Source organism: Lepidochelys kempii, chromosome 2, assembly GCF_965140285.1.
Source record: "Lepidochelys kempii isolate rLepKem1 chromosome 2, rLepKem1.hap1, whole genome shotgun sequence".
NCBI classification, from domain to species: Eukaryota; Metazoa; Chordata; order Testudines; family Cheloniidae; genus Lepidochelys; species Lepidochelys kempii.
The window spans coordinates 241,656,133-241,669,494 of NC_136381.1; the positions used below are offsets into that span (position 1 = coordinate 241,656,133).

Sequence of the window (13,362 nt, forward strand, 5' to 3'; positions counted from 1 at the left end):
AATACACAGAAATATTAACTGCAGTCACTGGATGAGGAGATTTGAACTCAGTCTCCTGGATGCAATCCAGGGTACCTTTGGCTTTACATAGAAACCAGGTTGCAAGGTTAACTATGATGCAGTAGTCCCTGTCCTATAAACAGAGTATTATCCAAAAAAAGCCAGTCTGAACTGATTTTTATTTATCACAAATCACATTCTGATATAAAGGGAAGAAAGTTAAGGACTAAACGATCTTAGCTAAGGTAACCAGTCAAAGTTGTGTACTTTTTGTGTGTGTTTGTGACTCTTAACTTTATTTCATCTCCTCCTACTGCCTCAGGGGATTATATCCCTATATTTCAGATTGGAATATGAGAATGAAGCAGCAATGAATATCAAGGGCCTCATTTTCAAAGTTGAGAATATGTAAATAACAAAACCGCACATACACACAGCATCTCTGAAAGCCTCGCCTTTGCTGAACTGACACTTACTTGTGCTCTGCACAGACACCAAGGCAGGTCTGACACATTTCACACGTGGGGCCTTGGAATTTGGCATCTGTGCAGTTACAGGTTCCACACTCACAGGTTCCTCTTCCATTGCAGATTTGCCCATTGGAAGCCATACATGAAGACTTATCCAAGGAACAATCACAAGCACTGCCAGTGAAATTGGGGTAACATTCACATACTCTACACTTGCAGACACCATTTCCTGCATGTTAAAAAGATATTTTAGTAAACTTAAGTAAATATTCATTTTGTGGCACCGAGAAATACTTTGAATAATGTTTGCCATCAGGGAATATTAGAAATATAAACTGACTGATGCAAAGATAAAAAGATGACAAGTAGAATTAATGTTGCCTCCTTTGAGAGTTTTTTTTTTATAGTTAAAGACATTTCTCTTCCCTCCTCACAAAACCACAACCAAAAAACCAGAAAGGCTGGTGAATGGTCACTCATGGAGACCATTATAAAATGAAGCCCTCTCCCCACAACAGATAATCAGCATCAGTGCAACCTCTCTTTAACAATAATTTAACATTTATATCATGCTAGTAGCCTAGATGCCTCAATCAGGTTGGGGCTCTACTCTGCTCGGCACTATACAAACATATGGTAAACAACATAATTTGCACCTCAACCTTGTTTTAGAAGAGCTTAAGTCTCATGAAAAAAGGTCAGTTACTCTTCACAGTTGATTAAGTCCTTGGCCTTTTCTGAGACTGCTCGGAAGGATACCAAATAGTCACCAGTTTCAGAGTAACAGCCGTGTTAGTCTGTATTCGCAAAAAGAAAAGGAGGACTTGTGGCACCTTAGAGACTAACCAATTTATTTGAGCATGAGCTTTCGTGAGCTACAGCTCACTTCATCGGATGCATACCGTGGAAACTGCAGAAGACATTATATACACACAGAGACCATGAAACAATACCTCCTCCCACCCCACTGTCCTGCTGGTAATAGCTTATCTAAAGTGATCATCAAGTTGGGCCATTTCCAGCACAAATCCAGGTTGTCTCACCCCCCCCCCCCCACACACACACAAACTCACTCTCCTGCTGGTAATAGCTTATCCAAAGTGACCACTCTCCCTACAATGTGCATGATAATCAAGGTGGGCCATTTCCAGCACAAATCCAGGTTGTCTCACCCCCCGACCCCCATACACACACAAACTCACTCTCCTGCTGGTAATAGCTTAAATAGTCACCAGTGGTTTATACAATGTGAACAATAGCCACTAGTATCTGGGCTAAGATTACCAGCTCATTTTGTACTGATCGAGGTTACAGTAGGTGCCACAAGTACTCCTTTTCTTTTTGCGAATACAGACTAACACGGCTGTTACTCTGAAACCTGAGTGTAGTAGTACAGTCTCAAGACACTTGACTCAGCATTTACTACACCTCTTGTCAGATCCACCCAACATTTCTTAGATGGGGCATGTAGTAAAAACAAGTGCAAAATTCTCCCTCAAATGATTTCAGCTCCTTTAATCATTTATAATTTACTTTATCATTTTATATTAATACATACTGTAGGTATTTGCCTGGTGTCAGATTTATGAGATTTACAATAAGTTCTGGTCTCCTTTTAAAAGGCAAAAGTATTTAAATTTTTGAAGGTCTCATAGCATTTTACAGCTTTTGTCAAATTCACTTTACATCACAGACTGGAGCTGTGATGGCAGGGAAGATATTTAATCTGAAGTGTTAGCATTTCTACTAGCACATACCATAGCCTTGGCTATAGACTGATGGCCATTATATTATTAGGTAACTATCTTCAGACACTATCTGCTCAGGCCAGATTCAAATGGCTCTATAGTCATTTATCATATCCTCTAAGTCACCTAGCCACTGTTCAAATTTGTCAGCCTCACCCTGTAACATATTTGCAAAGTTTTGTAGAACTATGAACTATATTTCTCACCTCCGCAAATTAAGCCATTAGATCTATCACAGTTGAAGTTATCACATTCACAATATTTGCCAGAGTAGACTTCATTGGTGTTTTCCCTTTTCTTGCATACACATTGTCCGCAAATACACTCTCCATTGTTACTGCATATTTCTGTACTGTTCTCTCTTCTACAGTAAGCATCCATATCTTCACTATTTACTTCATCTGTGCTGCATTCACACTCTTTTCCAATACGTCCTTCGTTACACCTAGAGGAAAAATATATGCCTAAGATTTAAATTGGGTAAAACTCATGTGAACTGAAAATGTTTACATACAATAATATATACAAGAAAAAGATTCAACAGGATAAAAGGCAGTAGTCACTGTTTCTCCAGGGAATGGTTTGAGGTTCAAACTAGATACCAGCTGAGACTTAAGTGTAACCATCCTTAGGACCTAATTGTGCCATTAAGCAGTTTCTCAGCTGTTTACTTGTTCCAGGTGAAAAGCTGAGGGCTGCAACCTATGACAACATAGCTATGTAGCCATTATTTCTGTAAAAGGAGATCATTATTACTTATTATTTTAATATAAAAGTAGTGCCAATGGCTATTTACTATGGCTACTGCCCTTTACCCCACTTAATCTCTATCAAGGAAACATTCTCGCTTGGACACTGGGCATTCGAGGGCTGGATTCTCAGAGGTACTGAACACCTGCAGCTCCCAATGACTTCAATTGCAGTGAAGGGGTTTCAGCACTTCAGAAAATCAGGAACTAGTGTTTATGAATAAAAGGTGGTTTCTTATGGTTACCAGAAACAAACCTGAGAGCCACTTAAACCAGAGATGAAGCTTTCATCAGGAAATCATTCAAGTGTAGAAAAGAGCAAGGAACTATTCTTCATATTGAATCCATTATCCTTTTAGTCTTTGTATGTGAAGTCATAGAGATGTCAGTGGCAGTGATGTATAAAAGTAAAAGTAAGTGAAGCAGATAGTGCTTCAGGCAGGTAATATTTGATGACTCCCCCTTTCCAAATGCTTACCAGTTAGAGAAACATGCCCCAATCTGCAAGCATTCAGTGCACACACCACTTCCACTGACTTCAAAGGGAATTCCATATAAAGTATCCTGGCAAAATTAGGTCCTGCATTAAATATGCTCCTGAAATCTTTCCATTAAATCAATGTCTATTGCTGTTTGTCTTTAATAAATAACTGCATATGAGGGAGCTGGGAAAGGGGTTGAAAACTTCTTCAATTTAAAAATAATGTTTAGAGACACAAGATGGGTGAGGTAATATCTTTTATTGGACCAACTTCTGTTGGTGAGAGAGACATGCTTTCAAGTTTACGCAGAGCTCTTCTTCAGGCGTCAGGGCTTGTCTATACTTCTGGCTAAATTGTCATTGCTGCAATCGATGCAGCGGTATTGATTTAGTGGGTCTGGTGAAGATAAACTAAGTTGATGGCAGAGTGCTCTCCCATCGACGTCTGTACTCCACCCTCCCGAGAGGCGGAAGATAAGTTGGTGGGAGAGCATCTCCTGTCAACATACAGCGGTGTCTGCACCGCACTAAGTCGACCCAAGTTACGTCGACTTCAGTTACACAATTTATGTAACTGAAGTAGCGTAACTTAGGTCAATTTACAGCGTTAGTGTAGACCAGCCCTCAGATATGTACTCTAGGGCAGTGCTTCTCAAAGCCGGTCCACTGCTTGTTCAGGGAAAGCCCTGGCGGGCCGGACCAGTTTGTTCACCTCCTGCATCCACAGGTTTGGCCGATTGTGGCTCCCAGTGGCCGCGGTTTGCCACTCCAGGCCAATGGGGGCTGTGGGAAGGGCGGCCAGCACATCCCTTCACCCGCGCTGCTTCCCGCAACCCCCATTGGCCTGGAGCGGTGAGCCGTAGCCAGCGGGAGCCACAATCGGCCAAACCAGTGGACGTGGTAGGTAAATAAACCAGTCCGGCCCGCCAGGGGCTTTCCCTGAACAAGCGGCGGACCGGCTTTGAGAACCACAGATCTAGGGTATGTCTACACTTAAAATGCTACAGTGGCACTATTGGTGTCTACACAGGGACTTAGGTCAGTTTAACAATGCCACTCAGCTACGTGGATTTTTCACACCCCTGTGACGCAGTTAAATTGACCTAATTTTCTTGTATAGACCAGCAAAAGTGGTTAATCCAGCTTTCCCCCACCCCATGACAGGATAGGTGTTAATGGTCCACGTCACCTTGAATGGTCCCTTGAAACATGAATTAACTACTTATGCTAAACAATCTGTTGCACCTTGTATTTAGTAGTGACACTCTGGGTATGTCAGTACAGCAAAGAAAATCTGTGGCTTGCCTGTGCCATCCAATTCGGATTCACGGGGCTCAGACTGTAGGGCTATTTCATTGCTGTGTATAGTTCTGGGCTCAGGCTGGAGCCTGGGCTCTGGGACCCTGCAGGGTGCGTGCCTAGAGCCCGGGCTCCAGCCGAAACCCAGAGGTCCACACAAGAATGAAACAGCCCTGCAGCCTGAGACCCATGAGCCTGAGTTGGCTGTCATGGGCCAGCTGCGGGTTTTTCTTTGCTGTGTAGACAGACCCTCTGAGCAATTCCCCAGACCCGAAGGAGCACTCTGTGTAAGCTTGAAAGCTTGTCTCTCTCACTAACAGAAGATGGTCCAATAAAAGATATTACCTCACCCTCCTTGTGTTTCTAATATTCTGGGACCAACCTGGCTAGAACAATACTGCATATAAATAATGTTTGGAATGTATTAACCAGATATCAGTGTTGTTCACTACTCTCTGAGAGCTTGGATCCTACTTCCCTAAAGGTGAAATTCTTAGGAGTTGAGCCACATTTTCAGGTTGTCTGCCTGGTTTTCCAGAAGGAATCATCTTTATTTTAGCTATAGGTTTCTTTGAAAATGAAGAGCCCAAACTGGGATTATCGGGTTGATGTCTAACTGGCCCACTTCTAGGGCCAAATTCTGATCTTTTAAAATCCAGTACAACTCCAGTAAAGCCAATAGAATTAAGTCTGACTTTCACTGGTGTAATAAAGCAGAATTTGGTTTCTAGTTTACTTTCCATAGCTTGTGCTGAACACTAATAAATATAATTAATGAAAGGGAATTTCAATTATACATATAAACACATAGTTCTATATAGCCTAAGGGATTTTAAAACATATAAAAATTGAAAATATCTACGTAATTAGAGCCCCAAACATTAAGAATAAATAAAATAAAGAAAGCGATGAGGAAAATCACAGCATCTTAAAAGCCTTGTCTGTTAATACTGATTGGCCTTGAATTTTCATTCATCACTGGTCTTGAGCAGCTGGTGCCAGCTTGCCAGGCACTCCTGCCAAGAAGCTACAAAATGCATTGTAAAACTCCTTGGAAGAAAATCCAGACTTCATGTCTCAAAGGTAAAAATTAGGTCAATCTTAAAGCTCACAAGAATATTATAATTTACGCTCCATTTTTATTTGATCCTTGCAGTATTTTTCATAATAAATGGGTCTTAAAATAATAAGGCCTCCATATTCTTTGAAGGACCAACTCATGAAGGGCCAGATTCTGATACTTTGCTTGGCAGTGCCTTACTACATGAATAATTCCCCTTATTTTAGTGGGACTATTTCTGGAGACAAGTTAGTATTCAACACAGGTAAGACCCTAAGATGACCAAGCACCGTAATGTTTCTCCCAGCCAACCTGCCCAAAATAAAAAAAAGCAAGCCTAAATAAAGAAACTGTGTGCTCATATTTCCCGTTTGCCAAAAAGAATAAAAGGTCCATTTATTTACCTGCAAGCACCACACTCAAATGTTCCATTTCCCTCATGGCAGTCTGGACTACGAGGAATTCCCTCACTTTGACATTGACATTCACAGATGAACTGAAGATTAATTTCCACTTCTTCAGTGAAACCCAGTGGTTTAATTTTAATGGTTTCATTTTGTCCTTTCTTTGGACACTCGTTAGCGGTTACACTAATCTCAAATTTAACCTGTAAGTGAAATAAATGGAATCTTACATCAGTACTAAAAGGCACTCTGTCTAAATTATTAAAAAGTAAAATATTACAGAGATCTTCAGTCTTGTTCAATTCTTTAGGTATTAAAAATGTATGTTGTCAGCTATGTACTGTATACTTCAACTGAACAGAAAAATTACCTCATCTCCAATTGAAATGTTGGAACACTTTCTGCCATTTTCTCCTGTGCCATTCACTCCATTCTTGCAGTAAGATTTATAATTGATTGTTACTCCTTTTGGTAACTTGCTGTTTTCCAAGATAACCTCTGAAGACAAGGACTAAAACAAAAATTAGTTATTAGTTAAGTAATAACTACCATCTAGCTTTAAAAGAGTTGACAAATAAAGGTGGAGCCTATTAAATGGTCATTTCCTGAAGAGAGACTTTCACAAAAATACATTCTCTACACACCAGCCTTCAGTACAGTAAAGGAGAACAAAATCTGGAAAGGAATAAAATTGCACATACATTATCCTTATTAGAAGACACTTTTCAGAATGTTCTGTGGAGGGTCGTTAGGTTTTATCAGTCCTTTCTCACGCCAGGGTGTTTTCTTAACAGTTCCCCAAAGATTCATTACTTCTGTTTAAACCCACTTTCACTATTCTTTGAAGTACTACCATCATCATTTAAAGACCAGAGGTAGCTTCCCTCCAGAACTTAACAACATGGCTCAAAGATTACTAAACATAAAGGTTGCTGTGGTGAAGAAAAAGCACAGCTTCTTTCCTCTCCTTACAATAAGAAAAGATCATGCAAGGAAAAATAAGCATGTCCTCTTGATCACATCAGATGCAAGAAAACACAATTAATGTTAGATGGGTTTGAAAAGAGAAGATAAGTCTTTTTTTTTGCAGAGAGAATGCTAATCTTTACATACAGCTGTGCACTTTTCTTCAGAATTTGACAAGATTATGCAATTATTAACATTCCATCTTCTACTCCATTCACAATGTTTTTAAAAAAAGAGCATACCTCAGTGGGCTTCTCTAGAAACTGATGCCAATATACATGAATTAAAAACAAACTTACATTGTAGGCGTCAATAATCAGTTGAATCACATTGCTGGAATTTGCAGACAGAGTTCCAACTGCTGACTTTGGGATCAGATTTTTCAGTTCCTTTTAATATTAAAAGTAGAAAGTGTAAATTACTTTTACACAAATATAAATCCCACTCTAACAGCTTGTTTATTATATACACTGAGATGCAGTAGATCAGAGTTATGAACAGCAGAATTATGAACTGACCAGTCAACCACACACCACATTTGGAACTGGAAGTATGCAATCAGGCAGCAGCAGAGACAAAAAAAAAAAAAAAAAAAAAAAAAGCAAATACAGTACAGTATTGTATTAAACCTAAACTACTAAAAAAATAAAGGAAAGGCAGCATTTTTCTTCTGCATAGTAAAGTTTCAAAGCTGTATTAAATCATTGTTCAGCTGTAAACTTTTGAAAGAACCACCATAATGTTTGTTCACAGTTATGAACATTTCAGAGTTTGAACAGCTTCCATTCCCGGGCTGTCCGTAACTCTGAGATTCCACCTTATACAGTCAGGAAAAACTCCCAAGACCAAGACAAAAATGTTGCCAATAGTTTCAGTAACTTGTGAAGGAATAAAAACAGTGACTGGAATATTGAAAACAAAATTATGCAATCTTTTAAAATTCTCGTATATCTTTTGATTGAATAAAAAAGGAAGGTATTCTCCTTAAAAATTATTTAAAAAAACCTCTCATTTAAGTTAAAAAAATATTCAGACAGTATTTAATTAAGAAGATACTTCTGTAACTATAAAAGGTTTTAGAACCATAAGCCATATTTCCTTCTGGTGCATTAAAACAGTCAGGGAGAGGGAGATCAACTGTCATCAAATGAAGGTGAAAGAAAACAAGTTAGTTCTGTTGGTAAAATCATAAAATACAAATAATGGCAAACCCACCTTTTCAAGTTCTCTAAATCAGGTATTGAGAGAACTAGTTTTAAAACATGTTTAAGAGTTATGTGCTTTTCCAAAACTCCTTCCCCTTAAGCTCAGCTCTGCCCCTCCCACAATTCTCCTTTGACTCCACGTCTCCATGCCCCTCGGGTATTTTGAAGCAAAAAGCAGGTCCTGCACTGTTATTTCTAACCTAAAAGTAAGAAAGATTAAATCCACCCACTTTCTGCTTGAAAAATAAAAGCAGACTGGTAGGTTTTATATTGGGACAGGCAACTGCTCAAGAAAAGATTGCTTAGTAATTAGCAGGAATGGCAAAAATCACTTTCATGGTCACCCGTTTTCATACACATTTTAATTTCAAATCAAATTAGTTTTGATGATTGCATACTGGATCATCAGAATCAGCCTCTCAACTGTCTGGAAAAATATAAGCAACAGAAGCTTATCTCATGTGATTTTTTTTTTTTTTACTTTACCTTGTAAACTGCCTGAAACTCCTCAGTAACGGCAAAAATTGTCTGAATGTTGTTCTCACTAAGCTTCTGTACCAGGTGAGCAATGGAGGGATAATCCTGTAAAATTAGACATGAAACTTAATTCAAATTTAGCAGATAAAGAACAATCTGGGTTTTTTAACCTTACATAATATTAAATTGCTTTTTGAATTTTAAAAGCATAGGCTTCCAACCAAACAACAATAGTTTAGTTAAAGGGCAAGCTTTTTTAAAAACACAAACAAAAATTCCCCCAAAACCAAAAAATCCACAAAACCCTTCAAGGCAGGACTGTCTACCAGCAGGTGAATATGGTATAAACACATTTTAGACAAGACTATAATATAAAATAAATATAAAATAAATCAAATTTTCACATTCTTAATCACTTCCTATAAAGTCTGATTTAATCGCTAACATATATCCTATCATGTTTCATAATACTTTTGACTTAATCAAAACCATTAGCCTTGTGTGGTGTTTTATCCATTTTAAATACTAAACAAACTGTGACTCAAATGTAGTCTGGTATTAAACAAAACGTTTATTTTAATCTACATAAAATGTGTTTGGGAACATGTACACGCACACACTTTTTACAGCTACTTGTCTTTAGCAATCGAGTACTTAATTATCTACACACATTTTATTTTATCTACTTACCAAAAAGCCACAAAAGCATAGTTGTTAACCACACTCTTGTCTTAAACGTATTACATGCTACATATCATCAGGCCTGAATAACTTGCACTTGAAAGTCCTAAAAGAGTTGGCTGAAGAGATCTCTGGCCCACTGATGTTAATTTGTAATAGATCTTGGAATAATGAGGAAATTCCACAAGAGTACTAACATTGTGCCAGCATTTAAAAAAGGCAATGGGATGACCTGGGTAATGGTAGGCCAGTCAGCCGGACATCAATCCCACACAAAATAATAGAAACGCTGATTCGGGATTCAATTAACAAATAATTCAAATACAGGAATACTAATACCAGTCAATATCGTTTTATAGAAAAAACTTATAGAGTTATATGGGAAGGTCCTGCTGACCCCAGTATGTCCACCAGTCTATGGGAGGAATCTTGCACCATCTCCACCTGTATGTCCACAGAGGAGACATATGCTCTGTAGTCATCCTGCAGAGGAGAGGACACCCCAGACATCACTGCATCATTCAGTAATGAGGTGGCTACATACAAAGATGGTTGAAAAGGAGTCTCTTCAACCTCTTTTACAGGAGGCTCCAGGAGGGTTATTTGATCTCACTCGGTACTGACATCAGCACTGGGAACAATGTCCTCAGTCTCTTCTCTTGTGGAGAAGCATGGGAGGAAACCCCCAGGGATTCCAATATGGCCACTGGTAAGGCATGGGGCCCCCAACCCCTACTTGCACATGAAACCAAGTCTCTGGACCAATGTGGACCCTTTATTGCATACCAGGAGCGCAACTCTCTTGATGAAGATGAACAATGCCTTTGATCCCAAGATTGAGGGGCATAAGAACCTACTTCTGACTCTAAGGAAGATACCGAGTCTCCTGACCAGGGAGGTGCAGTACCACACAGTGACAAGGTCTGGCAGTGCGTCTCCAAAGACTTAAGCAACAGGGACAGCATGCTGGGCTTGCCTTTTGATGGTGTCTGGCGAGGAGGTGCCAGATGGTCTGAAGTAGGTATTGGATCTGAATAACAGTGGTAGGTAAAAAGAAAAGGAGTACTTGTGGCACCTTAGAGACTAACCAATTTATTTGAGCATGAGCTTTCGTGAGCTACAGCTCACTTCATCGGATGCATACCGTGGAAACTGCAGAAGAGGTAGGTAAGTGCAACAAAGACTACATATCAACTGCTAATGGATCAGCAACTCCTGCACCACCACAGAATCTGGTACTGAAAGGCACTGGAGATATCACACCACATCACATGCTTCTGGTGTGATCTGGACCAAGAGGGCTGACCTGATGCTGCTGTTGTTGCATCGAAGGGGTTGCTACAGTGCTCCAGCAGCGGTCAGTCATAATGCCACAGGCCCCAGTGCTGGAATCCACGAGCCTTCATGAAGTACTACTGGCACTGGGGAGTGCCTCCTTTCCGAGGACACTCTACCCTGTTTCCCAGCATGCCTACTGGATGTCAGTGCTGGGGATCTTGATCTTTTGGAGGAAGAGTCCTTTAAAGTACCCCACCAGTATTTCTTTTTTGGTCCTGGGGGAGGAGAGTGCTGCTGAGACACCACAATGGAGCACTCTTGACAGAAGTAGACGTGCATGCTGCCCACTTAGAACGTACAGCCACCTTAAGAAGTGACAAAGCTTCACCTCTGTATCTTTTTTGGTTCGGGGCTTAAATTCCTTACACATCTGGCACCTGTCCTGGACGTGATCCTCACCAAGGCACTTCACATATCAAAAATGAGGGTCACTCACTGACATGGATTTCCTGCAGCTGGTGCAAGGTATACAGCCCAGAGAACGAGGCATTCCCCAGTACCAGGTGTCAGTACTCAGAAAAAGCAGGAACTGACAGATCTACTAAACTCTTAAAAAATGAAACATACACTAAACTAACTATAACTTTATAAAAAACGTGTACCAACTATATACTCTAGAAATAATTTTCCTGAAAGGAAAAACATTGCCAAAGCAAGCTAACACACTCCAGCTACCAAGTATGAGCAGTTACAAGAAACTGAGGGGGAGTAAGGGTTGGCTCCATCCTTTATAGCATTGCAGAGTAGAACATGGCAGCAGAGGATGCGTGCACCACTGGGAGAGGTACGGCTAAACGAAAGATCTCTGATGCTGGTGCACCGGGTGCATGCACATTTGAAGTGGTGTGCACATGCGCAATCAAGCAAAGAAGAATGGTAAATAGTGATGAGGACAGGGAAGTCATTGGTCCATCAAACAAAGTACATTTTAATATAGTCAAATGAAAAGTTACACATCTAAGAACAAGGAATGCAGGCTATGCCTGCAGATTTGGGGGACTGTATCTTGGAAAGCAGCAACTCTAAAAAGGATTTAGGGTTTACAGTCAACAAGTAACTGAACATGAGCTTCTAGTGTGATGCTTTGGATATGTAAACAAGTGACTAGGGAGACAATTTTACCTCTGTATATAGCGTCAGAGAGATACCAGAATACTGTATTCAGTTCTGATGACCACATTTTAAAAGGTTTTTGAAAAATTGGAGATGATACAGAAAAGAACCACAAAAAAGATTTGAAGGCTGAAGAAAATGCTTTACAGTGAGACTTAAAGAGCTCAACCTGTTTAGCTTATTAAAAAGACAATTGAGAGGTGACTTAATTACAGTGTAGCAGTACTTTCACAGGGAGAATATACCAGCTATTAAAAGGCTCTTAAATCTAGCATAACAAGAACCAACGGCCAGACAATTCAAATTAGAAATCAGACAATTTTTTTAAAACCAATGACTGTGATTAAGCATTGAAACAAACTACCTAGGGACACAGTGGATTCTCTATCTCTATCTTTTCAAGTTACACCTGGATGCCTTTCTGGAAGATATGCTTTAGCCAAACACAAGTTATTAGCCTCGATACGGAGGAACAGGGTAAAATTTAATGGCCTGTGATACACAGGCAGCCAGACTAGGTGATCTAATGATCCCTTTCTGACCTTAAACTTTATTAATTTACTTTGGTTTAGGCATGAAGACTTACATAATAATGACTCATTGTGTACATGTTATTTTCCAGATGACACCTCCCATCATTTGGTAAAACAATTCCACCAAGTTTACCATCTCCAGCAAAGTGGAATCCAGCATCCGTAGAAAATACCAACAATCTTGTCACATTTCTCCATCCAATTTGTGTCTTAGGGGAAAAAAAGTTTTATGATTTTTATTTCATTCTTTTAAAAACTAACCCGCCCCCCCTAATTTGTTTAAAGCAATGCAACATACACTTAGATTTAAATACAAGAAGGCAGACATGACAAATATTCAAAAAAAAACTAAAATAAGCCTTTAAAAGTTAGTTATAGTTAGTTTATGCACATATTTTGTTCAAGTCTGTCCTGTAATATTATCAGCAACAGTAGCGCTTGTATAGCACCTTTCATCAGAGAACAAAACACTTTCTGACCTAGACTCTTGTCTGTTCTGCTCTCTAAGCACTACCTGAGTGGCACAAAGGATGAAGAAACTGCCCATATCACCCCAACTGTGGAGTTTCGGTAAGACATAATGCCGACATAACCAATTCCCAAACCACTACCCTGTAGCCCAATGATAGAGAGCATGTTTGGGGTAAAAGTGCACAGTGTGCTCTGGCAAGCCTGTACGGTCAGATGGTACCAAGAGGACCATTATCAACTAGTGGACATTAAAGAATCCCCTAGGTTGTCCTAAACTGCACAAGTTCCACAGCCAACACAGAACAGGCTAGAGAATCAGGGGAGCTATAACTAGATCCCTGACATCCCCTCTTCTCATCGCTATTCC

At 39.7% G+C, this 13,362-nt stretch overlaps 1 protein-coding gene across 2 annotated transcripts in view; it reads right to left on the reverse strand.

The window, feature by feature from the left end:
* Window positions 1–13,362, reverse strand: part of ITGB1 (integrin subunit beta 1) — a 78,563-nt gene that overhangs the window by 23,848 nt on the left and 41,353 nt on the right. For both annotated transcript variants that reach the window (XM_073334422.2, XM_073334421.2), the window contains 7 exons: window positions 12,578–12,733; window positions 8,869–8,964; window positions 7,477–7,566; window positions 6,582–6,722; window positions 6,212–6,414; window positions 2,425–2,663; window positions 477–699 (listed from right to left, as the gene is read on the reverse strand). In XM_073334422.2, coding sequence (XP_073190523.1) covers window positions 477–699; window positions 2,425–2,663; window positions 6,212–6,414; window positions 6,582–6,722; window positions 7,477–7,566; window positions 8,869–8,964; window positions 12,578–12,733 — 1,148 coding nt within the window. The remainder of the gene's footprint in view (window positions 1–476; window positions 700–2,424; window positions 2,664–6,211; window positions 6,415–6,581; window positions 6,723–7,476; window positions 7,567–8,868; window positions 8,965–12,577; window positions 12,734–13,362) is intronic.